Consider the following 27169-nt stretch of genomic DNA (forward strand, 5'->3'; position numbering starts at 1 on the left):
AATGATTTCCTCACAATAAAATTGACAAGTGGAGCACTAAAACAAAAAAAAACAAAAAAAAAAAAACCATCAGCAACCCTACCCAGAACATGCTGCGAATTTTGCTAGAATTTCGTGGGAAATTCCTGAGAAACCAACTAAAGCTTACATTTGCATTTATGCATTTCACACTTTTGTGAGGAGGGAAAAGTTCCAGGGACAACACTTAGGCAGAAGAGATCACTATAGGCATATGGTGTTTTTGCAGCATTTGGTTCATTTATAAATATACAAGTAGGGCATAGTTGGAGGCAAGAAGCATGAGCTTCCCTATAGTAGTTGGCAAATCTGTTTCCCCATGTCAGACCCTCAGAAAGGTGCTTGCATCCCATGGCACCTTCAGCTTACAGCTCATCTCTCTCCCTCTATCTTGTTTTCTGTCTTTCCCAAAACTGCTGTTATTGAGACTTAATTCACACACAAAGATGTTTGATCAGTCCCAACCTGGTTCAGGAGTGGGGAAGTATACACCAATTTCCCTCCAATGGGTCTTCCAGGGATGAACTCTATACCTCAAGCATTAGCTCCTGTTGAGGAACCATCAGTGAGCCATTCCTGAGTATTAAAATTCCCCAACCAAGAATATGGCTGGCATGACTTGGCCAAACTCCATAAGAATATTCATACTTTTGTTTATTAATGAGATTTATAATTTATTTTATTAAACACTTGGTGGTTGTGCTACAAGATCTTGTTATCTAAACGCTCCAATAACAGTAGGTAGGTAGATTAGATTAATATTAAATTATTTCTTCCATTTTTACCTAGGCATCAGATGAAGATTCTCCTCCGAACAACCAGATCACTTATAGCATTGTGAATGCTTCTGCATTCAGAAGTTACTTTGACATCACTTTGTCTGAAGGTTATGGAGGTGAGTGCAATACAGTGCATGTGTGTGCATTATGGTTCGACTTTTAAAATGCCTAATGTCAATAATTGCCAACACAGGCTTCTTGCCTTTTCAGTGATAAGCGTTGTCCGCCCTCTGGATTATGAGCAAGTTCCCAATGGTGTTATTTATTTGACTGTAATGGCTAAGGATGCAGGAATCCCACCACTCAACAGTACTGTCCCCATCACCATAGAGGTGTTTGTAAGTACAAACAATGCCTTCCATTTACGCTTCCCAAAATGTATGTTCTTGCTCTGAGCACAGGATATGGTTCTCCTGATCATTTTTTTTCTTAATTCTGTTTTAGTATTAACACTGTAGTGTGTGTTGTTATCGAAGGGTGATTCCAGATGAATATTTATTGTGGAATTGTTAATAATAATAAATAATAAAAATAAAAATTTATTTATATCCCGCCCTCCCCAGCTGAAGCCGGGCTCAGACATCTAACAACAGGAAAAATAACACAGTTTACATAAAATCACAATCAATTAATTGAAATACATTCTAAAATCAATTCATTCTAAAATCAATTCAGAGTCAGATTAATGGCAACCATTGGGCTAGAGTTCTATGAGGATTACAGAAGGAGAGAGGGGGTCAGACTGTGCCTTGGCCAAAGGCCTGGTGGAACAGCACTGTCTTGCAGGCTCTGCATAAAGATGTCAAGTCCCGCAGGGCCCTAGTCTCTTGTGATAGAGCGTTCCACCAGATTGGGGCCACGGCCGAAAAGCCCTGGCTCTGGTTGAGGCCAGCCTAACCTCCCTGTGGCCCAGAATCTCCAAGATGTTTTTATTTGAAGACCATAAGGTCCTCCGTGGGACATATCAGGAGAGGCGGTCCCATACGTACGAGGGTCCTAGGCCGTATAGGGCTTTTGTTGCTTCTTATACATGCAGTGGCGGCACCAGGGGGGAAATTGGAGGGTGGCGACAGATGGAGCAAAGTGTCTTTCTAGGTAGGCAAGTTGTGTCCCACATTTTAGGATCTCTGAAAGAAAAATAACAGTATATATTAATGACAGAGACCAGGCCGGGGGGGGGGGGGAGGTAATCAAATGAGAGTTTGAGTTCCTTGTTGCAGGGTGCTTGCCTCCTCTGTTTCCCTAGCGCCAGGTATGCATGCATGCAAGTTGTTGTTGTTGCAAAGCCCATACAATGTCCTGGGTATCGAAATGCCAGCCTGCATTCTTCTTCCCCCAATTTCATCCAATCCACCCCCCACCCCCACCCCAGCTTAAGGTAAGGGAAAAATAAATGGTTGTCAACAAACCCATTTGCAATATTTCAATGACCCATTTGCAAATTAAGCCCTTGTCTAGAAGTACCCTGACTCTCAAAAGCCACAGAGCAAGGTTTGTCTGCTGCTTTCTCTTCAACCTTCCTTAAACCCACTCTTCAGCTGGAAAAGAAAAGACTGCCGGAGAGGCTTACAGATATCACTAACAAGAGAGTCTTCTGCCCTCAGGCTTGCAAACTAGAAGAAGAGCTCCATCTCTCTCTCTCTCTCCCTATAAACTAAGCAGCTAGATGACAGTCAAGGGAAGAGCCTGATGAAGATGGTCTTTCAACAGAGCCAACAGAGATGGAGTAGCCACCAGATCTTGTGGTAGTAGCAGAAAGAGAAAACTTCTGGAGTTATAGACTCAAGACCTTAATACTCCCTGGACCTTAATATTCCCTTAATCTGGAAGGTCACAATTGATTTCTATTTGGTCTTTTCTTTAAAAAAAAAGAAATGAAACAACACTCCTATGCATGCCCACATTCCTAAGAATGATTTCATCCTTAGTATTCTTGAAAACTGTTGCCTTGCTTTGCAACATTCACTTGAACTCCCAGCTGTATTACTGAGAAAGGCAGAAGCTGAAACATTTAACTAAACAGTTCTAGGCATATCTCTGTTTTCACATAACTTGTTCACTGGCATGCATCTGCATTAAAACCAGGGCATATAAATCCCCAAATGTTGCTCCTCCAGAGATAACCTGTTTATTGAGCACTTGTCCTGATTTGCTTGCACGAATTTTGCACTCAGGTTATCCAGTATCCACTCATTATTGAACATTTGACCTGATTTGTTTGTGGAGAGGTTGTGCAACTTCCCATCATGCAGTTCTTACTCCAAACCATCTCTCTCTCTCTCTCTCTCTCTCTCTCTCTCTCTCTCTCTCTCTCTATGTGTGTGTGTGTTTAAGTGGATTTGTTGCACCAGAGTGCACTCATGTTCTCTGGCCTTAGTTGGAGGCATTTTTTTCAGAACCTCAGTCATGTTCACTGGCCCCAGTCTCCTTTCTTTCTCAGAGGAAGACTTGGAAAAGGAGAATGCATCACGTGGAAATCCATCATTCTCCATTCTAGGACTTTCTAGTCCAGAGGATGTGTCGTTACTCAACTTCTCAGGCTCAAAGGGTACCACCTGCTGCAATACTTACTGCCCCTTCCCTGACTGCAGGAGGCAGCTTCTACAGAATCAAGCAGTGGTCCTTTAAAAAACCACAGATAACTCATCGGAAGTGGAAGGCTTAACATCAGGCCTAGACCAATCAGCCTTCACAAGACCTCAGCATGCTACTGAGGCAGCCATAGTGTTCTGTCCAAGGTGTTGACAGTCCGCTCTTTGCTATGTCTGTTGTGATCCGGAATAACCTGCCTTGACCCTTGCTTTACTGTATGTGACCCTGCATTTCCAGTAAGTGCCAGTTCTCCAACCCATCTTCCCCTGGGAGCCTTAAGGTGAGCCAGGACAGATTGTTCCCAGGACAATAAGATAATGAAGGGATCATAGCTAAGGGCATAACAGAAAATAGGTAAGAAATCAATAATAATGACAAATGTTGTTTGCAACAAAATGTTGCCCTTCGGAGTTCTCTCCGCCAAGATATTCCACCCCATCCTTCCCCCACTGTAGACACTCAGCATTCTCATTCCGCATGGGATGGTTTTGCTTGGTTTGCAGGGCCTGGGTGTACAAACATTGGTGTTCCTCCAGGCCTTCTAACACCTCCCTATTATGCACAGATAGTGCTGTTTTTACTTCAAAGGGGTAGGGCTTTGGAAAATGAGTTTATTAATATAGATGGTTGTGTGATTATTATTTATTTATATCCTAGTCTCTGCCTTTATGCATTTAAGTGACTGTCCTAGTGGTCCTAAGCATTTCCTTTATTATTATTATTAATTACATTTGTATACTGCCCTTCATCCGTAGATCTCAGGGCGGTTCAAAGCATAAAAATACAAGACGAAAACACAAAATACATAATAAAAACAAAATAAAGCAATACCCCCTCCCCCACCCCTCACACTACTCATCTAATTAACAACCCCCATCTTTCTTCTCCCCCTAATAAAGAAAAGTTATTGAGCCAATGCCTTCTTTTCATTTCTAGCAATTCTGTTCTTCATCCTTTCCAATCTAGCTTTTGCTCCTTTCATTTAACGGAGGCTGCTCCAACTCATCTTTCCAATGAACTCCACGCAGCAAAATCTAACCATCTTTTCTTTGTGGATCTTCTTCTTCTGACTCTTCTTTGAGCCTTTGATGCAGCTGACTGCTCACTTCTTATTCCGCTTTCCTAGCTTTGGCTCCTATTGTTTTCTCATGGCTTTCGTCATGGCTGTCTCATCACTCCCTTAAGGTTTCTCTCAGTGGCTTCATTTCTTCATCTTCCCCCGCTTTTTGGAGGAGTACATCAGGAATCAGTTCTTCTATTTGGTCCCATTGGACAAGTCCTTACTGGCCTTGTCCCCTCCAGATGTTGTGCTGAGTGGGACTGCTGAGAAGGGTAGTCCAAAACACTTGGAGGCACCAGGTTGGTTAAGGCTGCATTTATACATTCATTTGGTTGTTGGGATAGGAGTGTGTCAAATCTGCCTGAAGGTTCCATGTACAAAAATCAATGCAATTGTCTTCACCATCACCATCAAAATAGTACATTTATGCTGCTCTTTTCCTCATCTTCCTTCCTATTCTTTACAGCTTACTGCTATTATTATTATTATTATTATTATTATTATTATTATTATTATTACTTCTTGGCCATTTTCAAAATCACCCACATTTGTTGCTGATAATGCTACTGCTTGTTCTTCTCCTCAGCTTTGAAATCTTGGAATACTTTTTGATTCTACCTGCATAGTCATCTCATTTTTCATCACTACAGTGGTACCTCGGGTTACAGACACTTCAGGTTACATACACTTCAGGTTACAGGCTCTGCTAACCCAGAAATAGTACCTTGGTTTAAGAACTTTGCTTCAGGATGAGAACAGAAATTGTGCAGCGGCTGCACAGCAGCAGCAGGAGGCCCCATTAGCTAAAGTGGTACCTCAGGTTAAGAACAGTTTCAGGTTAAGAACGGACCTCCAGAACGAATTCAGTTCTTAACCCGAGGTACCACTGTATATCTAACACTGGCTCTGTTCTTTCTCTACATTACCAAAATTCATCTCATTTTTCTGGTATTTCCAGCGTTGGTTTTTGCAGTGTACTTCCAGTGCTGAAAATATGGAATATGTGCCAGCGTATCTCCTTGTGAAGACCATTTCACAATGACGGTGCCACCGCTGAGAAGGCCCTCTTTCATGTTGTCACCTACCTCACTTCATAAATATTTTTGAAAGCAAGTTTTGTTTATTGAGTTTTCAGATATAACAACATGCAAACAAAAGAAACAAAGAGCAGCAGTTGTTTGCAGCACAATATTGTACTTTGGATAAAATGGAGTAGAAGGTTTGTTACACTTTTGCAGGCATCGTGACGAAACGTCCACGAAAGGACGTTTTAGAAGTAAAAGTCACGTAAGGCAGCCTTAGCAACTGTTTTTTGGGAATCCCTTGGTAGGATCTCCACAGCCCCTCCAATGCACACACACACACACACACACACACACACACTTTGAAATTTAAGAATGTATCATGCCTTTAGAAGCAGTACTTGGAATCTCATCCCTGCCCTCCTCTTTGGTAAAGCTGGTAGTACCTAGGAGCAGTGTGTGGAAAAGATTAAGATTCTACACTGCTCAATGGTTCTACTAACTGTGGAACTTAAATCATTGGATAGTGAGTTAGAGTGGGTGTTGGTGATACCCTTGTGTGTAAGAGCACTGTTCCATTTGTGTTCCAACTGGCACTGACAGCCAAGTTCAGAGAAAATCCTGCCAGCAAGTCCTTCAGAAGCTGGGAGCACGTGCAAAGAGAAGGAAGAGGGGAAACACACTGGGTGTCTGACTGCAGAACGACTTCATTTCCCTCTACGTGAAGTTCAAGAGGATTAAATGAGTAAATTCTCTGGTTTCCGTCCCTCCCCACCACCAGAGATCTAAAGGTGCCTGAAACCAAGCCGCTCTGATTCTGACATGAATATCAAATGCACATTAGCCCTTGAAGTGATTGAAATTATCAGTCATTCAATCAATCACAGCCAGCTGTTTATTTTTCAAATGCTAGCTGTCCCCAGCTGCTGTTGTCCTGAATCCTGATGCAAACATTCTTATCAGGGATGGTGATGTACACAAATATATATTTATTGGTAGCAGAGTTGTGTTACTGTTACTCCACAGGATTAAACCAGATTGTCAAAGCACAACAAGTATTTTGATTCAAGAAAACTCAAGCTCAAAATAAAAGTATTGGCAGTGGAGTTTGCTCTCTTGATAACCTTTCAATCTTAGCTGCATCCTAATAAGATCTGACTTCCAAGTGGCAGCAATTTATTGACCAAAGAGTTGGTGAAGATCATTGTTGCTACAAGATTTGTCTGACTTTCTCTCTTGTCCCCGACATAAGATTGGAGGGGGGAGTAAGAAAGAAGCAGCAAAGGGGTTTAATTGAGGCTAAATACCTCCTTCCCATAGCTGCTCTTTGGACGGTGTAATCCCATCTGTCTAAAGACCACACTTGAAAAGGTCATTTCCTTCTAGTTGATTTTGTACATGGGTGATTTTTAAGTAGCTGTCACATTCTGCACTTTTGACCAAAAGGAATTTTCTCTTTCAACTGGAAGGGGGTGGGGGTGGAATATGATGATGGTGATGAATTGTCTCACAGTGGTACTTAAAGAGCTGAAATGAAGGAGCAAGTATGATTGCATGTGTGTGTGAGAGAGAGACTGTCTAAGATGGTCCATTTTTTCAGCCTTAGCTTGTTGATTTTTAATAAAGAAATGAAACTCGTGTTGGAGATTTTCCATTAGGGGACAATAAGCTTTCATAGAGGGAGTCACTGAATTAGAACTAATATTAAGCATGATACCAGCATCCTTGGAAATACCACCACTAATAAGTTTCTCTCCAGCTCTCATTTGCTGACATTCTAGGTGCCATTTTGTTCACTGAGCCAATAACTTTAACTACGCTTAAGTATATCATAAAGGAGACATATTCATTTGTGTTGGACACTGTTGATTTACAAACTTCTTCATCCCAGAGCCACTGCTAGAGTTTCCTGTCTGGTGGCATAGATTAGTAAGAGAGAGAGGACTGAATGCTCGCTGGAAATCCACCCCCTTGGAATCCTTAGGCCAAGTGTTAAAGTCTCAGTTCTACTTCTCTGCATGTTCAAAAGCTGAAGTACTTTGTCTCTCACCAACACAGTGCTATCCATGAAACTACATCCAGTGTTGTTTGTGCACAAGGGCTCTAGAATAGCTTGCAGAGACTTAAAAGGGTTTTAAAGGAAAATATAGCTTTCTAGTAGCTTGGATGGCACCTTGTAGGCCTTCTTCCGGCAACTCCTGCAGCCCAGCTGGTGCTAAACATATTGCTCTGCTTTCCTTTGGGCTACATCAGTGAAGCTAATCTTGTATTGTCGTCTGGGCAGCCTAGGACCTCCATACACACGGCCCAGGACTGCACCCCAGAGAAGTCACTTCAGTGCTGCTAATGCCGCAAAAACAACGTGGGAGGCAGCAGTTATGACTTTCCGGTCTCTGCAGCCACAGCAGGCGCTGTGATTCTCTAGTGGTTTGGCATCGCCCCCTAGTGGTGCACTTCATTATTGACAGATTCCAACAAGTGGCTTGAAGACAATATTTCAAAGACCTCATTGCCCACAGCTGCAGATATTACAGGGCCATTCCTTTCTACAATGAAATGGTTCCTTTTTGTGGCCCTAGCACTACCTTGATAAGTTCAGTTTTGTAGGTATTATATCAGAGCTAAAACTGACACCCATAAAGCATGACTAGGGTTGCTGATTCTGAAAGATGCATTTTGGTGTAACTGTGTTACAGGTACCTGAAATGAATAATGAAAAGGTCTCCACAGACACACTTAAAGCAGGTTGTTGTTTTGTTTTTAATGAAAGGTTGGTTGCTTGTCCACATGATAAAAGGAAGAAAATACAGGACATTTCCTCTCTGTCCCAGCAGTACTTAGTACGCCCTTTCTCTCCAGCAACCAGTAGGTATTCTTTCATTTTGGTTACATACTCAAGCTGGTATCTCAGTAACCTCCTGTAACCTCCTAAAATGCTTCAGCATGCACCTAAGGGCTTTTGTAGTTTTCACCTATGGCTACAGCTATTGGATGGCTCTCCCTGCTTTTGAGAGTGAAGTATTCAAATGAATACATTCACACACCCACCCATCTTCTCGCAGCAGAGAAGGCTGCTGCTAAATCGCCTTATTCTCCAGTAAGCAAGACTAGAATTTCTCATATACACTTTGCTTAGATATGGGCGTAGAAATGTATTCCAAGTGGGGATTTAGCATCCTTACTTAGATGGATTTTCCGTGTTATTCTCTTCCTCCTTCAAGGGTGTGCAGAAAAAGGTGAAGCTCCATGCAGTTGGAGCTATCCATGATGGATCTACTTTATAGTGTAGGGAGAACAATGCACAGTATTGGGCATTGCAGAAATCATGAGTGATGAAAAGCCTGATTAAAGACCACCTGCTCCAAGCAAAAATAGCAGAGGATGGCAATTTAATTATAGTATGATGGGCATCACTGGCATGTGAAATTACATAAAATATCAACTTTAATAGCAAATACATCAGTCAAAGTTTAAGGGCTAGGGTAGCAGTTCCCTCTATATAAATTTTTTTCCTTCTTCTTCTTCAGTTATAGCTTCAGTTATCTCTTCTCTTTTAGACTAGGCCTTTTTCTTGAGTAACATTCAGAAAGTCTATGCTTAAATATAAAGCTGATTTATTTGTCTTCGTATATAATTTTAAAAAAATATTATGCAAATTGTATATATTGGTTTGAGACGAATTGAAAAGTAAAGTATCTTTATATTAATAAAGATTGCAGTCTTTCTCTTAAAAACAGAAGAAATTATATTTTTATTAAGCTTTACATTTTGGAATATTTAAAATACATGTATTCTTCACCTCAGATAACTGATTAGAAGGGGGAGTGAAATTACTAGTAAAAAATACAGTCATTTTATATTTTGAATAATAGCTGACTAGCTAGAAACTAGGAATGATTTGATATTTCATTACAGTATTTTAAGTCCTCCCTAGAACTGTTTTTCTTTCTCTAATAATGTTAATTTGATTGCAGAGCCACGAGTGGGAAATAAGTTTTCTTTGGTCCCTCTGGAAAAAAATACATGCTAGAAAGTAAAATTTTAATGGGTAGGAAAATACACACACACACACACACACACACACACACACTTGTATACAAGCTTAACTAAACTAAGAAGGTGTGAGGGAAGCAAATAGCAAAGCTAGTGATAATTTGTGAGAGCATGCAAGGCAGGAGACTAATTCAGCCCGAACACTTTATATTACACAGTGATCTAACGATCTGGTTTTGAATCCTGTAAAAATAAAGTCCCATCCTAACAGGACGTGTATGAAGTTTTCGGCTGAAAGTTTCTTTTCTGGATATCCTTTTAAAAGAAAAAATACCCTCCATTGTGGATCAGATTATTGGAGAATGAGGGACGTGGTTTGGTGCAATTAAATATTTAATTAAACCATCTAATTGTCAACATTTTGCCACTGCAAACTTTTGTTTCTGAAAGGTTTTATGCCTACTGTCAGAACAATTAATCCCCACAAATGCTATGCTGAATGGAAACATTTTTATTTAATGACCACATTTTTTGCCAGTGAATTCTATACATTCCCTTTCACTGTTTCTCCTGGTCGCCTAGTCACTTTTGTGACAACGAGAAAAGAAAAGAAAGAAACATCAAAGATAGAAAGTACAAAAATCTCTAGGTCGAGCCTAGAATGATGAAAGCACTGTGCCTTTGTCTCCCTACAGTGTATCCAGTCCAGATACAGTCACAATGCGTTCTAAGGATGTTTTCACACATTGTCAGGCTTATGTGCAGATGTTCTTCATTTGAAGCAATGTGTGTGCAGTGGAAACTCTCTGTTCTTTTTTTTTTTGTGGAGTGTAGAGAGATTGCTCCTCCAGCCTGTGTGTCTATTGTGAGAGAACCCAGCATATACAAGATACAATTGGCAATGTTGTTAAATGCCTAACTTTCTGTACTGTGACGTTAGCTAGAGGCCAGTCTATTACTTTTTATCTCTTCAAGCTTTAAGGCACTATTGACAATGGGATTTCTGAAGTATTGGCTTCTACTATTACATATTTTGTTGTGCTCTTGAAACAGGTGTGGGTATCAAGACGGAGTTTGAACTATAAAAATAGAATAATGTTATGAATGCGAATAACATAGAATCTGTGAAGGTTTGTGTATGCTCTTCACAATAAGCACCCTCTGCTCACTCAGAGAGATATTTACAGTTCTTTATTTTACATATGTACAAGCAGCACAGTACAACTTATGCATCCGAATCGTCTGGTTCAGATTTGGGGAGTGGTCTTCTCCTGCTTCTCCTCCAACAGAAGAGGCAGACAAGCCTCATGGGAGGTCTCTGATCCTTGCACAGGAATAGGCTCTCCGTCTGTCCCCGAGCTCCCTGTGCGGTGCTGCTTCAGCATCGGAGAGCCTTGACACCTCCTGGCTCCCTCCAGCTCTCTCCCCCTCTCCCCCTTCCGTCATTTCCTGACCGTCTCCTTCTGACTGTTCCCGTTCTGACTCTTCTCCTCCCCCCAGCTCAAAGGCTTTCCTTGGCAGTCCCGTGACAGAATCATAGAATTGTACGATTGGAAGAGACCCAGAGGGTCATCTAATCATTCAACCCACTGCAATGGGGGAATCTCAACTAAAGCATTCATGTCAAATGGCCATTCAACTTCTGCTTAAAAACCTCCAAGGAAGGAGAGTCCATCACCTTCTGAGGGAGTCTACTCCACTGTCAACAGTTCATTAGTACGTTACCGAGCACAATTCAAAGTGTTGGTGCTGACCTTTAAAGCCCTAAACGGCCTCGGCCCAGTATACCTGAAGGAGCATCCCCACCCCATTGTTCAGCCCAGACACTGAGATCCAGCGCCGAGGGCCTTCTGGTGGTTCCCTCATTGGGAGAAGTGAGGTTACAGGGAACCAGACAGAGGGCCTTCTCGGTAGTGGCGCCTGCCATGTGGAACACCCTCCCTTCAGATGTGAAGGAAATAAGCAGCCATCTTATCTTTAAAAGACATCTGAAGGCAGCCCTGTTTAGGGGAGTTTTAAATATTTAATGTTGTATTGTTTTTAACACTCGATTGGAAGCCGCCAGAGTGGCTGGGGAAACTCAGCCAGATGGGCGGGGTATAAATAATAAATTATTATTATTATTATTCATTTCATAAGAAAGTTCTTCTTGATGTTTAGTCGGAAGTCAACTTTATTCCAATTGCTCAATCTTCAAGACAGATTCCCTATCTCCCTGTGACTTTGGAAACAGGTGTAGAGGGTCATCTGTTATTGCAGATTGAAATGCAGAATTGTTTCCTCAATGTTCGTTCCATGTTATGTTCTGGTGGCTCAGTGTTCATATTGTGTCAAAGTTTGTATTATATTAACAAAATAAAATGGGATGCTAAATGAAATAGTAGTTAAAAACCAAATGTGTCACTTTTTTCTTCCAATATATGAGACTGCGCTGTGTTTTGAGGTGTTTTGCGGTCATGCTTCATCGTAACATTATTGCTGCTAGGTTAGATGTTTATGTTGTGTGCTGTTTTTTCTCTTTTATCTTCGCAGGATGAAAATGACAACCCGCCCACGTTCAGCAAGCCTTCCTATGTCATCACAGTCATGGAGGATATTATGGCAGGTTTGTGAGCTGCTCCTGTCATTTCTTACACTGCCTTGTTTCTCTAAGCAATAGTTAAGACTAATCATAGTTCTGAGCCCTGACATAACAGCAAACACGGTTTGTTGAAAACAAGTGGAAGCTTCCAATCTCCTCTTTGTAACCACACCATAAACTAGATCATCATTTAGTGCTAAGTTCACACCAAGTCAAGCTGTTCCTTAGAATACAGCTCAAGCCATAAAATTCTATCTTTCTGGGAGCCATGTGCCCCACCTGTCTCTCTGCTTGCTGCATTCCTTGGCTACTTGAAGGAAAATCACTTTTCATGTACAAATCTTGAACCAGAAATTATAATAAGGCTGCGAGCCTAAGCATGTTTACTTGAAAGTCAGCTCCAGCAAAACCAATAGGACTTATTTCAGGACCAATATGTTTCAAATGAGAACATTAAAACAAAATCTGCCATTATTATTTCCCTCCCAGAAATCTAACGTTTTCCACAGAACGACCCCACCCCCTCTGAAATTCACTTTGCCCTTCTGTGCCCCTCTCAGCATATATTCTGGTACTGTCACTGCAGGTAATATTATTCCCATTCAGTGTCACCTGCCATAGAGTGATAGGATGACTTTAGTAAGTGGCAAATGTGGAATATCGTTACTACTTAATAAGCACTTTCACTTACTCTTTAGCACACATTAGCTAATGGGGGGAACCACACCATGTTTCAGTGAATACAGAAGCAAAGTAATGGTAGAAAGTCTTAACCACTTGGTTACTTGGATGTCTGCACTAGACTTATGTTCCAATGACATCTTCAATCCAAATTCAGATTAATTTCAAACTAGTCTAATTTAGCTGAAGAATCAAGATAGTGGTGTGCCTGAAAAATGAGAATCCCTATCACCTTATTATTTTTCTCCAAGGAGCAACAGTGCTGTTTCTAAATGCCACTGATTTGGATCGGTCAAGAGAATATGGCCAGGAGTCCATTATCTACTCACTGGAAGGCTCTTCTCATTTTCGAATCAATGCTCGCTCAGGTAAGCACAACCACAATATTCCTTTTCCTTCCATGCTTATTCCATCATGTCTTTGCAATTGTTACCTTTATTCTCTTCTGTCTCTTCTACTCTCCCTCATTTTTGCCATGCTGCCCAGCCACAAAAGAAACAAACTAAGTCTTTTGAGTGTCAAAATAATGACTCTTCAGCACATTATAATTCCCATACAGTGTAATCATTAGGCTATTTTTGTGACATTCTTCAAGGTGGGTGTGCAGATTTCCCATAATCCAAATCTACACATACTCTACAAATCAAGGCAGATTGCCTTAAGGTATGGAAAACTAAACCAGGATAAGGCAGTCTTATCAGTGCTGTTCTCGGGGTCTCCCTAGTTTTCATACTGAAAATTTAAAAGATTCTAATTAGGGATGGTGGGATTTTTTTTTGGGGGGGGGTTCCCAGAGAGAGGGATTTTTAGATTATTCTCTTATTCATTCACCTAGAAAAAGAAAAAGAAATTCTCAAACTAATCCCCATCATTTTTTGTCATTCCTCCACCCACAATGCCAAGGAACGGCCCCTGGTCCAGGGCCCTGTGAAGGATGTAAAATGAAGACCAGACTGCCAAGACACTTGATGCTGAGACTTGTAGGGGGAAAAGAAAAGAGCTGTGCTATTGACACTGCTGATGGTGAAACTTTTGGAGAATTTATTCTCCCCTGGAGAATTGCAGCAATGTATTTCCCCCAATTTCTCTTACCACAAATACAGTGCAGAACTTTGAGAGGCTACTTCCACTCAAAGTACCGTATTTTTCGCTCCATAAGACACACCTGACCATAAGACGCACCTAGTTTTTAGAGGGGGAATGCAAGAAAAAAAAATATTCTTTAAAGGGAGCGCTGAGCAGAGCCTGTATGCATCCCAGGCTCTGTTCGACGCTCCCTTTCACGAGCCGTGTGGAGCGTGTGTGTGGCTCTTGGGGGCTTTGCCCCGAGGAGAGAGGAGGGCAACCTGTCTGTGATGGGCTGCCCTTCTCCCTCCTCGGGGAAAAGCCCCCAAGAGCCACACACACGCTCCATGCAGCTCTTTAAAGGGAGCGCGGCTCTTGGGGGCTTTTCCGGGAGGTGGGGGAAGGGACTGGGGGGCTGCCCTCTGTCCTTTCCCCCACCTCCTGGAAAAGCCAGCAAGAGCCATGCACTCTTTAAAGGGAACACAGCTCTTGGGGGCTTTTCCAGGAGGTGGGGGAAGGGACAGAGGGGCTAAGCCAGAAGCTATAACAGCAAGAGGGAGCTCTGCGCAGCACTCCCTCTCGCTGTTCTGGCTTCTGGGGTAGCCGCGCAGCCTGCATTCGCCCCATAAGACTCACACACATTTCCCCTTACTTTTTAGGAGGGTAAAAGTGTGTCTTATAGAGCGAAAAATACGGTATGCACGAGCCACAAGATTCAGTTGGGACCTGGAATTGGCACTTCAGAAAACAGCCCACCTTGATCCAAAGTGGTTTATAGGCTGTGCAGTTTGCCCTGAGGTCCAGCCAAGTTGGCTTTGTTCCCCATTTACAACTGGGAAATAATAATAATAATAATAATAATAATAATAATAATAATAATAACAACAACAACAACAACAACAATAACAATAACAATAATAATAATAGTAATAGTAATAATGGCTATAGCTTTATTTCCTTTTGACCAGGGATTGGGAACATTTTTCAGCCTGAGTGTCACATTCCCTTCCAAGGATCTCATTTACTGATCTGGCCACTACAGGTTTTCCTATCTTCAGTTGTAAAGCAGGTTCTGGGCCTTTTCAGAGGGGGCACTATATAAGTTTTAGGAGCAAGATAAAGTACCACATTCTGAAGTTTTAATCTGCTGGGGTTTTAGAGATACAATACTTAATGTTTGTTTGTTTGTTTGTTTGTTTGTTTGTTTGTTTGTTTTAAAACAAACATGTTCATGTAGAGTTATTCAGACTGAATAATGATATTGTGTTTGCTTATCATTTCATCATCCCTGCCTCAAAACATCCCTTGATGAGGCAGGATATTAGTAGTAGTAGTAGTAGTAGTAGTAGTAGTAGTAGTAGTAGTACTAGTAGTAGTACTTTTGCTATTTCCATTCTAGATCACTGGATAGCGATGTTTTAGCCCAAGTACACAAAGTTCAGTTGAAACTTATTGTCTGGTTTATCATAGGTCTCATTTTCCTAATTTCCAAGCCATGATGACCCTCCTTGTTGAAATATTCTGTAGTGAGACAGATGCATTCAGAAGGGAGGAGAAATGAAGAAACATTATATTTCAGTTCTGTGCTTTAGGAACAGAAGAACTTTTCCGTAGAAGTATCCTCACTGAAATTAGCTGAAACTGCTCTGTGAAGGTGTGCCTAATTGGATGTAACTTTGTGGACAAAGTAGAGCAATCCATCACTGAGACACACTATTTTTTTATTTAAAAAATCCCCCACTGATTAATTTCCCCCCCAGTCTACAGATTAATGGATATCACAGGAACTTGGGAGGCAAATGTATTTTAGTAAAACCTTTGACCTCTTGCAGTTCTGTGATCTAGATTAGTTTTTAACCCCATCTCTGATATACCTGCTGTGAGAAGCACCCTACAATCGAAGAGAACTGAAATGCATAATTGTGTTGTAGAAGCTGAATTCTAGGGGTGAGGTGCGGAGACTGTGGAAGGGCTGGCGAATAGATTATCCCATCTGGTTTAGCATAGACGTTTTTGGTCCCTTTCAGCAAAATGGCTGTAAATGAAAGTCAAATTAGAGGAGAGTCCTGCAGCATCAGATAATAATTAAAGAAGTAGGAGGTAGAGGCCCAGTCTCCAGGTATCACTAAAGCTCTGCCAAAGGCATACATTTGAAGGAAACCCCTTCAAAAAAAAAGGAAAGAAAAAGAATCATAGGATGACCAACTTGGATGGCCTCTGAATGTCTGATAATGAGAATCATAAATGTGTAGAGTTCTATTACCCTCCATATCCTGCTTGTGTAGCCTTCCTGTAGGTACCTGGTTGGCCCCTGTGGAACCAGGAGCAGATGGGCTTTTCTTCTGATCCCACAGGGGTCTTCCTATGTCCCTAGGTGCTGTTCTCTATGACCTACAACAAGGAAAACTCTTTCCTGTCTCCTGTATGTTGCTGAACCACAAACATTCGACCTACGAGCTCTCCCTTCTCTTTTCACCTTCCTCTCTTGCCTTCTGCAGGGGAAATCACCACAACATCTCTGCTGGACCGGGAAGCTAAATCTGAATACATACTCATCGTGCGAGCAGTAGATGGCGGTGTGGGTCACAACCAGAAAACAGGCATCGCCACTGTGAGTTGAAATTAATTCATTTCCCCTGCCATGATGTGTGTTGTGTTGTTGTTGTTTTAAAATCATGATGCACATTGCTGGGCTACAGCTCCCATCATCCCTGACTACAGTGGTACCTTGGGTTACAGACACTTCAGGTTACGTGTTTTTGGGTTGCGCACCGCAGCAAACCCGGAAGTTCCAGAACGGGTTACTTCTGGGTTTCGGCGCTCATGCATGTGCAGAAACACTAAATCGTGCTTTGCGCATGCGCAGAAGTGCCAAATCATGACCCACGCGTGCACAGACGTGGTACTGTGGGTTGCGAACGTGCCTACCGCATGGATCATGTTTGCAACCCGAGGTTCCCCTGTATTGGCCAGACTGTTTGGGACGGATGGGAGTTGCTGCCCAGTATCATTTGGAAGAACAATCAACTCTGTGAAGCAGCACGTTAACTTTCTTGCCCAATACCACCCAAGCCTACATAAGGCAACTGAAATGATCCCTCACCCGCCTGCCTCCAGTCCCAGTTTTATTTAAATACCTTGCAAGGGAAAGGGCCTCTTTGGCTGTGAAGGATTGTCCTTGAGGAGTGATTTATCATGGATTGTTAAAAAGAGACTGAAGGCAACAGGGAGAGAAAGATGCTGCTATCAACAGTCATCTTGTCTCCGCCTCCAGGAGATGGTCAGAATGATCCTTTCTCCTCTCTTTCCCCCTCTTGTCACTGGGCAGCCCTAGATAATTACACATGAGATGTTCCTCATGATGACAGGCCTCCTTGCACCCATCTCCAGAACGGACATTATTTCATTCACATAGGTTTTGCATCCTAATGAGGATGGCATTTTGAGACACTTGGGTTTTTTATTTGCCTCAGGTGGGAAATCACATTTCCACACATTATGTGTGATCTGCTCTCTCTCTCTCTCTTTCCCTCCCCCCACCCCCGCCCCCAAGTATAGACTCTGGAATAAATTAAATGTCTTACAGATGCCGCCTCCCATCTCTTTCTAATAGTGTGGCTTTGCAATCAAGCAGAGAGATCTAGTAACCCCATCTTAAAGAGTTTGAAACGCTAAAGTAAAGGAATAATGATCAAACCTACCAGGAGGCCTGGGGCAACTTCAGGGCTTCAAATCCTCCACTCAGCTATGAATCTCACTGGGTGTGACCTGGGGGGGGGGGGCAGTCACTGGCTCTCCGCCTGGCCTACTTCGCAGGGTTGTTGTGCAAATAGAAGAGGGAAGAACCACATATACCACGTTAAGCCCCCTGTAGAAAATATGGAATATCACTGTGATATTCCACATGCACAGTAGCCCTAAACACACAAGGCACAACCAAGCAGAAAGTGCCCCCCCCCCTGCAGAAGCCCCTTTCAAATCAATATGCACCCAAGCAAGGCCACTGCTCTGCAGAGCCAAGCAGGCATGCTCAACATGGCAGCCCCAGCCTGCCTTTCCCGAAATGAATGTACACGTGGGAGTGGAGAGGGCGAAAACATGATTAAGAACAGAAGCAGAACTATTTTGTTGTTGCTGGGAAGGAAAGCAGGAGACACAGCGCAGAACGTACATGCAGACGTGGTCCTTTCCTGAAATATTTTCCCTGCCCCCTTGTCACCTCCCCCTTTATTAGCTGGTGTCCTTTGGCAATTTCCTTTCTTTTGTATCAGTATTGCTGCTTTCAAGCCTCCTCTCATTTCTTCTTGGTATTTGCTCTCTCTCTGTGCGTGTGTCTTGTCCTCTTTCTTTCTTTCTTTCTTTCTTTCTTTCTTCCCTTCTCATTTTTACTGTGTTATTTTCCCCACCCATTCACGCATTATTGCAGAATGAGTAAGCTGGGTCCCTGCTGGCCAGATACTCTTCAAACAATCAGCCACTGCTCAGTCTACCAGGTGACTGCCCCAGGGCACCTAACTAATAGGAATTTCAAACACTTTAAATAATTTACCAGGGCGGTGAGAAACCAAGGCAACTGTCTTGATTGCATGTCTGAGCTTCTCTGGTGTGCTCCTGGCACTATACTCTCAGGGCACAAAATCCCATAAGTTGCTGCACCAAATTATCACCGCCCCGCTCCCCCTTTTCCCCCTTTCAACTTTCTTATCAAAGCTTGCATTTTCAAAGGAATTAAATTTTTCGTTGGCTTTGCCAGATCTCCAGAAATAGCTTGGTGATATCATGCCTGTGTCTGTCTTAGAGATGTGTATAAGTGCTTTCCAGGTAGTATTTTTAAACTATAGAAATGGCTTGATTGGGACTATTTCAGCAGGAATTTCCTGTCAAAGTCTCGTCAGATGATCAGGGACTACTTTTCCAAAATGGATTTTCTCCCATTTAAAGCCTTCAGAGGGCTAGTTCACATATGCATGTTCAAAAGTCCTTATCCGTTTTTACTGCTGAGTTGTTTAGGAATATACCAAGAAAAAAGCACACCAAGAACTCAGGCCAATGTAAGTTTCAATAGTGGGAGTGGTCCCTACAAAACACATTCAGGTGGCATTATCGACATGTGGGTTGAAAGGTGATCAAGTGCAGAATTGAGAAGGTGATATCAGGGAATTGCCAAAATGGCATCTTAATTTTACGAGGCGTATAATTTTGAAGATGTCAATTCCGCACTCCATCATCTTTCAACCCACAAGTTGATAATGCCCGCCTGAATGCGTTTTGTAGCAACCACTCCCACTATTGAAACTTACATTGGCCTGAGTTCTTGGTGTGCTTTTTTTTTTTTTTTTTTTTTTTTTTTTGTATATTTAAAAACAAGAACTCCAACTTGTATGTATGTTTGGCCATGTATGTATAGGCCAAAACTGAAAGAATCTTCCAACTCCCACTACCAATAATTCATTTTTTAGTCTTGGGTAAGTTAATGGGATCCCTCTACCTTACAACTTGACTTGCCTTCCTCTGGTTTTCAGAGTGAGGCGGGATTGACACCACTTTCTCCTATCTTGATCAGATTTGTCACTTTCTTCCATTTTCCTTCCTCTTCTTAAATCTCAATGGCATTGTGTGGCCCTTCTTAAAATGCCCAGAAGGAGCTGTGTTTAAATTGTTCAGGAGTATCGTGTCATTGCAAATACCAATTTGGTGTGATCTGCTGTATAGCATTACTATATGTGTGCAAGTGCTATATTTATCACAGCAACTAACAAAACAAGAGATTAATTTCTCAGTGAAACATTTCAGCTTTCAGTTGCTCTGAAATGATGTGTTTGTGTGACATAGATATAAAAAAACCTGCAGATAATAATAATAATAATAGTTTTATTGTTTATGCCCCGCCTATCTGGCTGGGTTTCCCATGTCAGACATTAAAAACTTCCCTGAACAGGGCTGCCTTCAGATGTTTTCTAAAAGTTGTGTCATTCTTTATCTCCCTGACATCGGATGGGAGGGCGTCCCACAGGGAGGGTGCCACAGCCGAGAAGGATGTTAAAACAGCATTTTTAGAACTTCTGGTGATGTACCTGTTTTGTGAAGTCTTTGCTCACATTCCTGTATAGGAACATGTATAGGAACAGTTAGAATTGTAGCTGATAAAATTAGTAACGCCACTCTGTTGCTTCACAGCACTGTCCACACCCAGGGGTGCAATTTAGGTAGGCCGGGCAGACAGTGTCCTTGTGTACTGTATAATCATGCCAAAGCCCCCAATCCTTCTGTTTAGACACAGGTGACTATTTATCTTTTGTTGACAGTACTGCTAAAGTTGTTGTTGTTTAGTCGTTTAGTCGTGTCCGACTCTTCATGACCCAATGGACCAGAGCACGCCAGGCACTCCTGTCTTCCACTGCCTCCTGCAGTTTAGTCAAACTCATGCTGGTAGCTTAGACAACACTGTCCAACCATCTCATCGTCCCCTTCTCCTTGTGCCCTCCATCTTTCCCAACATCAGGATCTTTTCCATGGAGTCTTCTTTTCTCATGAGGTGGCCAAAGTATTGGAGCCTCAGCTTCACAATCTGTCCTTCCAGTGAGCACTCAGGGCTGATTTCCTTCAGAATGGATAGGTTTGATACAAAAGATTGCAACAGATGTTCTTAGCATACATTGGGGGTTTTTTTGTTTTGCTTTTTTGCGAAATTGTACCCTTTGAACCTTATTGAATTCCTCTGCAACCCTACATACATACACACACAGCTAAAATCTCCTGTGCCGAATCTTCCCAGTCTCAACTGGTGCTGCTGTTCCTCAGTCACCAAGTGTTAACTGCAGGCATACAAAGGCAGCCTTTGCTCTTCACAAACTGCTTGTGTGAGAACAGCCCACTTTGCACAGGCTAATAAACCAGACTAATAAACCAGTACTAGTGGCTCTCTGGGAATAGCACTGGTGGCATGTTTTTCTTCTTGATTATAATTTATTTTCAGTTTCTGCCCACGATGATGAAATATACTGGACTCCATAGGAGATACACAATAACAGTGCAATTACCTCCTATTTGCCATGTTGACTGATTACCCCCTGAGCTAGCCTCTTAACACTATTGAGAACATGAATATGAACGTGATTGTAGAAATGCACACCTGTCTTACTGTTTCAGCTTGGAAGGAAAAAGCAGCAGGAGCTTTTAACAGTGTGACCGTATACATGCCTACTCTGAAGTAAGCCCCAGGGAGTTCAGAAGGGCTTACTTCCAGGTAACTACAGAATTGCAGCCAAAGACCTGGATTCAGCTAATGAGTCCCACTAGCGGAAGCCCCAGTGCAAGGTCCCCACCACCACCAGTTGGCTTCAGGAGGGTTGAGCAGACCCCCGGAATAGCATGCAGCAGGGAGGAGGGAGGAGATTGTTTCATCTAGCAAGCTGGAATGCTTGTACTGACAGAACAATCTACTTAGTGTATGCAGAATTCCTCCCTAAATATGTTCCTAAAATTCCAATTTATTATAGGTGCTAATTTAGCTGAAGGCTAAAGGGAGTGTAAGAACCAGAAGCTCAAACAGAAGATTTTTGGGAGTGAGTTTTTTCCAGCTGTTAACATTCTGGCATAGTTATAGGAGCAAAGAGCCTCACTAAGTTTAAAACAGACTTTGATAAATTTACAAATGACGCTGCGTGGCTCCTTCTCTGGTCTTTTGGGTTCAAGGAGGATTCCCCTTTATCTCTCAGTTGGACGCCTCCCTGCCCTTTTCATGTGCCCTCTAGCACTACAGCTAGAGAAACTAGGTTGAGTACCCATCTAAATTTCTTTTGAGGTGATTTGATATATGAACTTCTCAGGACAAATATACAGAGATGGTGACGATGTGTGTGTGTGTGTGTGTGTGTGTGTGTGTGTGTGTGTGTGTGTTGTTTTGGGTGGAGCCACATTAGATTGCTCCCCCCCCCCCAAGTGCTAGAGTAAGGGTTCACATTAGACCAGACACAAGTGTTTGTTAAAACAAGCACCACAACTCCATTGATTACAGAGAAGTAAGCAGAATTGGCATGGCACAGGAGTCTTCAAGTACACCCTCCTTCTGAGGGAGTGGGTCACTGGGGGAAGGGTCTTCTCATTTGTGGTGGCCTGTTTGTGGAATTGTTCCCCAAGGTAGGGTCACCTGGTATCTCAAATGATCTATTTTTATATTGTAAACCACCCTGTGATCCTTTGATGAAGGGTGGTATAGCAATATAAGAAATAATATTAACAATATCTTTTTTGTCTGCCAGTCAAAGCCTTTTTTATTTTCCCAGGCTTTGGGTAGCTGATGTATTTCTACTTTGCTTGTTTTATTGATCCTTGCTTTTACTCTACTATTTTAATCTGTTGCCTTGAACATTTTAATTGAAGAATATTATAAAATGATTTCAATCCATTAAATAAATAAACAAACAAACCACAATGGCGCCCATTCATTCGATACTGGTAGATAGGATGGCCAAAAAGGAATAGTTTACTGTGGACAGTCCATTTTTCAGAAGCTCCTCCATGTCAACTTGTACCTTTTGTGTTCCAGTTCTTCCCTTCTGCTAGTCTGATATGTGATGACACTACTCTGATCTGCTGCTTGGTGTTTGGCCATATAAACACTTCTGACAGGAGCTAACAACATTGGTGCTAAACCACACAGCCCAAAAAAATTATAGTCATGTATATGAGATTTAAACCCAAGCCTCAGAAGTTCAGCCAAGGAATAGAAGCGACATGTGACTTTTAAAGTTAGCACTCCCTACTTTGTACTGTATAATCCAGTAGCAGAGGAATTACTCAGCAAATTGTGAATAACCCAGACAACAGTAATGGAAGTGGAGATGACATTAGTCAGATTTGTTTATTTATTGTGACTCACGCGCTTGTAGAGAGAGGGTTCCTGCCCTGCTGTCAAGCAGTCAAAGCACAGAATTCTGAAAGCTTCCCTGGCGAGCAGAACCTCCTCTTCCAGAATAAGCACTGGCGTTGCTGAGTGAATCAAATGGGCCTCTAGAGGCAACATCTTGCTAAAAGCTGCATCGCGTGTGACAGGGGCATTAGGACAGACGTAAAGGAGAGTGTCTTTGTCAGACGTTGTCATCGTGTTTCTGTCTGGCATTCCTAACCTGTATGAAAACCGTGTTCTGAGGTTGCTGGTGCAGATACAGGAGCGATAAAAGGAAGTTGGCCAAAATGTGTGTTGCTTTATTAAAGGCTGTGTTTACAACTGTAATTCTTTCCAGGTAAACATCACTTTACTGGACATTAATGATAACTACCCCGTGTGGAAGGATGAGCCATACTTCATTAACTTAGTAGAGATGACTCCTCCAGACTCGGATGTCACAACGGTATGTGCTGGTGGTGAGGGGGGAAACAAACCCATGATTATTTCTGTGGTTCAGAACCACCATTTTAATGTATTATATAGATGTGCAGATTTATTTATTTTTAAAGCAGGTATGAAATAAAAAGTAATTGGCACACATAGTCTGCAGGTGTGTTTGGCCCACTTTACCCAAAAGAAATACTCATAAACACTGTTCTGATGTTGCATGGGGGCCCAGGGGGGCTTACAGAAGAAAATGGGCTTACAGAAGAAGGGATAAGCACACACAGACCAGCAGAAGCAATTTACCTGGAGGGGCGGAGCCACAATGCTAACTTCCCAGCAGCTGTGTTGCTGCTGCTTACTGGGAGGGGGAGAGATCAGGGCTCTGCAGAGGCACCTGTGGAGCCAATCAGGCATTCCCACTGACTTCCTCATTACCACATCACTTCCCCTTCCGGTAAGCATCATTGCTTGTTCAGATATATTTGCTCAGAAGCAAGACTCCTCGAGACTCTCGGGTAAGTGTGCCTAAGGTTACAGCCTCATTCTCTTAACTTTGGATTTTGGAGGCTTGGTTGTGGTTGCTCACTGGCGATGCAAACACATTTTGAATATGGGCAGAAGCATTCCCTCCCGTGAATACAAAGAGACAGTGCCTGTTAACAGGCTGTGAGAGTCGCTGCTTCCAGGACCTGACACTGGGTTCTTACACATCTTCCAGGGCCTGATATTAGTGCAATTCAGGTACAAATAAGTGTTAAAGCCAGTTTTCTATTCTGGTAATTAAAGTGCCGTGGCAACATAAGAAGTTGAATTTCCCTGGATAAAGGCCGGTCAGTAGATAGCCATTTTTAATTCTATGTTTCAGAATGTACTGATAGAATAGGGGTGTTGTTGTTGTTGTTGTTTAGTCGTTTAGTCGTGTCCGACTCTTCGTGACCCCATGGACCAGAGCACGCCAGGCACCTCTGTCCTCCACTACCTCCCGCAGTTTGGTCAAACTCATGCTGGTAACCTCGAAAACACTATCCAACCATCTTGTCCTCTGTCGCCCCCTTCTCCTTGTGCCCTCCATCTTTCCCAGCATCAGTGTCTTCTCCAGGGAGTCTTCTCTTCTCATGAGGTGGCCAAAGTACTGGAGCCTCAGCTTCACGATCTGTCCTTCCAGTGAGCACTCAGGTCTGATTTCCTTAAGAATGGATGCATTTGATCTTCTTGCCGTCCATGGGACTCTCAAGAGTCTTCTCCAGCACCATAATTCAAAAGCATCAATTCTTCGGCGATCAGCCTTCTTGATGGTCCAGCTCTCACTTCCATACATCACTACTGGGAAGACCATGGCTTTAACTATACGGACCTTTGTTGGCAAAGTGACATCTCTACTTCTCAAGATGCTGTCTAGGCCTGTCATTGCCCTTCTCCCAAGAAGCAGGCGTCTTTTAATTTCGTGGCTGCTGTCACCATCTGCAGTGATCATGGAGCCCAAGAAAGTAAAATCTCTCACTGCCTCCATTTCTTTCCCTTCTATTTGCCAGGAGGTGATGGGACCAGTGGCCATGATCTTCGTTTTTTTGATGTTGAGCTTCAGACCATATTTTGCGCTCTCCTCTTTCACCCTCATTAAAAGGTTCTTTAATTCCTCCTCACTTTCTGCCATCAAGGTTGTGTCATCTGCGTATCTGAGGTTGTTGATATTTCTTCCGGCAATCTTAATTCCAGCTTGGGATTCATCCAGCCCAGCCTTTCGCATGATGTATTCTGCATATAAATTAAATAAGCAGGGAGACAAAATACAGCCTTGTCGTACTCCTTTCCCAATTTTGAACCAATCAGTTGTTCCATATCCAGTTCTAACTGTAGCTTCTTGTCCCACATAGAGATTTCTCAGGAGACAGATGAGGTGATCAGGCACTCCCATTTCTTTAAGAACTTGCCATAGTTTGCTGTGGTCGACACAGTCAAAGGCTTTTGCATAGTCAATGAAGCAGAAGTAGATGTCTTTCTGGAACTCTCTAGCTTTCTCCATAATCCAGCGCATGTTTGCAATTTGGTCTCTGGTTCCTCTGCCTCTTCTAAATCCAGCTTGCACTTCTGGGAGTTCTCGATCCACATACTGCTTGAGCCTTCCTTGTAGAATTTTAAGCATAACTTTGCTAGCGTGTGAAATGAGTGCAATTGTGCGGTAGTTGGAGCATTCTTTGGCACTGCCCTTCTTTGGGATTGGGATGTAGACTGATCTTCTCCAATCTTCTGGCCACTGCTGAGTTTTCCAAATTTGCTGGCATATTGAGTGTAGCACCTTAACAGCATCATCTTTTAAAAATTTAAATAGTTCAGCTGGAATACCATCACTTCCACTGGCCTTGTTATTTGCAGTGCTTTCTAAGGCCCATTTGACTTCACTTTCCAGGATGTCTGGCTCAAGGTCAGCAACCACACTACCTGGGGTGTACGAGACATCCATTTCTTTCTTGTATAGTTCCTCTGTGTATTCTTGCCACCTCTTCTTGATGTCTTCTGCTTCTGTTAGGTCCTTTCCACTTTTGTCTTTTATTATGGTAATCTTTGTACGAAATGTTCCTTTCATATCTCCAATTTTCTTGAACAGATCTCTGGTTCTTCCCATTCTGTTGTTTTCCTCTATTTCTTTGCATTGCTCATTTAAGAAGGCCTTCTTGTCTCTCCTTGCTGTTCTTTGGAAATCTGCATTCAATTTCCTGTATCTTTCACTATCTCCCTCGCATTTTGCTTGCCTTCTCTCCTCCGCTATTTGTAAGGCCTCGTTGGACAGCCACTTTGCTTTCTTGCATTTCCTTTTCATTGGGATGGTTTTCGTTGCTGCCTCCTGTACAATGTTACGAGCCTCCATCCATAGTTCTTCAGGCACTCTATCCACCAAATCTAAATCCTTAAACCTGTTCCCCTTCATGGATCACTGCCTTGCCGTGGCGAAGGGGCTTGAAGAACTATGCTGAGCAGGGCACACAAGATGAACAGGTCATAGTGGAGAGTTTTGACCAAACGTGATCCACCTGGAGGAGGAACCGGCAAGCCACTCCAGTATCCTTGCCAAGAAAACTCCATGGACAAAGACAACAGGCATATAAAAGTTATGACGCTGGAAGATGAGCCCCTCAGGTCGGAAGGCGTCCAACATGCTACTGGGGAAGAGCGGAGGGCAAGTACAAGTAGATCCAGAGCTGATGAAGCGGCTGGGCCAAAGCCGAAAGGACGCTCAGTTGCGGATATGCCTGGAAGCGAAAGGAAAGTCCAATGCTGTAAAGAAAAATATTGCATAGGAACCTGGAATGTAAGAACCATGAACCTAGGTAAGTTGGATGTGGTCAAAAATGAGATGGCAAGAATAAATATTGACATCCTGGGCATCAGTGAACTAAAATGGACGGGAATGGGCGAATTCAGTTCGGATGACCATCACATCTACTACTGTGGGCAAGAAACCCGTAAAAGAAATGGAGTGGCCCTCATAGTCAACAAAAGAGTGGCGAAAGCTGTACTGGGATGCAATCTCAAAAATGATAGAATGATCTCGATACGAATCCAAGGCAGACCTTTTAACATCACAGTAATCCAAGTTTATGCACCAACTACTGGCGCTGAAGAAACTGAAATTGACCAATTCTATGAAGACTTACAACACCTTATAGAAATGACACCAAAGAGGGATGTTCTTCTCATTATAGGGGACTGGAATGCTAAAGTAGGGAATCAAGAGATAAAAGGAACAACTGGCAAGTTTGGCCTTGGAGATCAAAACGAAGCAGGACAAAGGCTAATAGAGTTCTGTCAAGAGAACAAGCTGGTCATCACAAACACGCTTTTCCAACAACACAAGAGACGACTCTACACATGGACATCACCAGATGGGCAACATCGAAATCAGATTGATTATATTCTCTGCAGCCAAAGATGGAGAAGCTCTATACAGTCAGCAAAAACAAGACCTGGAGCTGACTGTGGCTCAGATCATCAGCTTCTTATAGCAAAATTCAAGCTTAAACTGAAGAAAGTAGGAAAAACCAC

General features: G+C 42.6%; 1 protein-coding gene across 1 annotated transcript in view; it reads left to right on the forward strand.

Annotated features, from left to right (window-relative positions):
• The window catches only part of CDH23 (cadherin related 23), a 375943-nt gene that overhangs the window by 209279 nt on the left and 139495 nt on the right, over positions 1-27169 (forward strand). Inside the window, exons 15-20 of the mRNA XM_077930519.1 lie at positions 808-913; positions 1008-1135; positions 11997-12069; positions 12978-13094; positions 16290-16402; positions 23037-23144. Of these exons, the coding sequence (XP_077786645.1) occupies positions 808-913; positions 1008-1135; positions 11997-12069; positions 12978-13094; positions 16290-16402; positions 23037-23144 (645 nt within the window). The remainder of the gene's footprint in view (positions 1-807; positions 914-1007; positions 1136-11996; positions 12070-12977; positions 13095-16289; positions 16403-23036; positions 23145-27169) is intronic.

The sequence above is a fragment of the Podarcis muralis genome, chromosome 6 (assembly GCF_964188315.1).
Source record: "Podarcis muralis chromosome 6, rPodMur119.hap1.1, whole genome shotgun sequence".
Lineage (NCBI taxonomy): Eukaryota > Metazoa > Chordata > Lepidosauria > Squamata > Lacertidae > Podarcis > Podarcis muralis.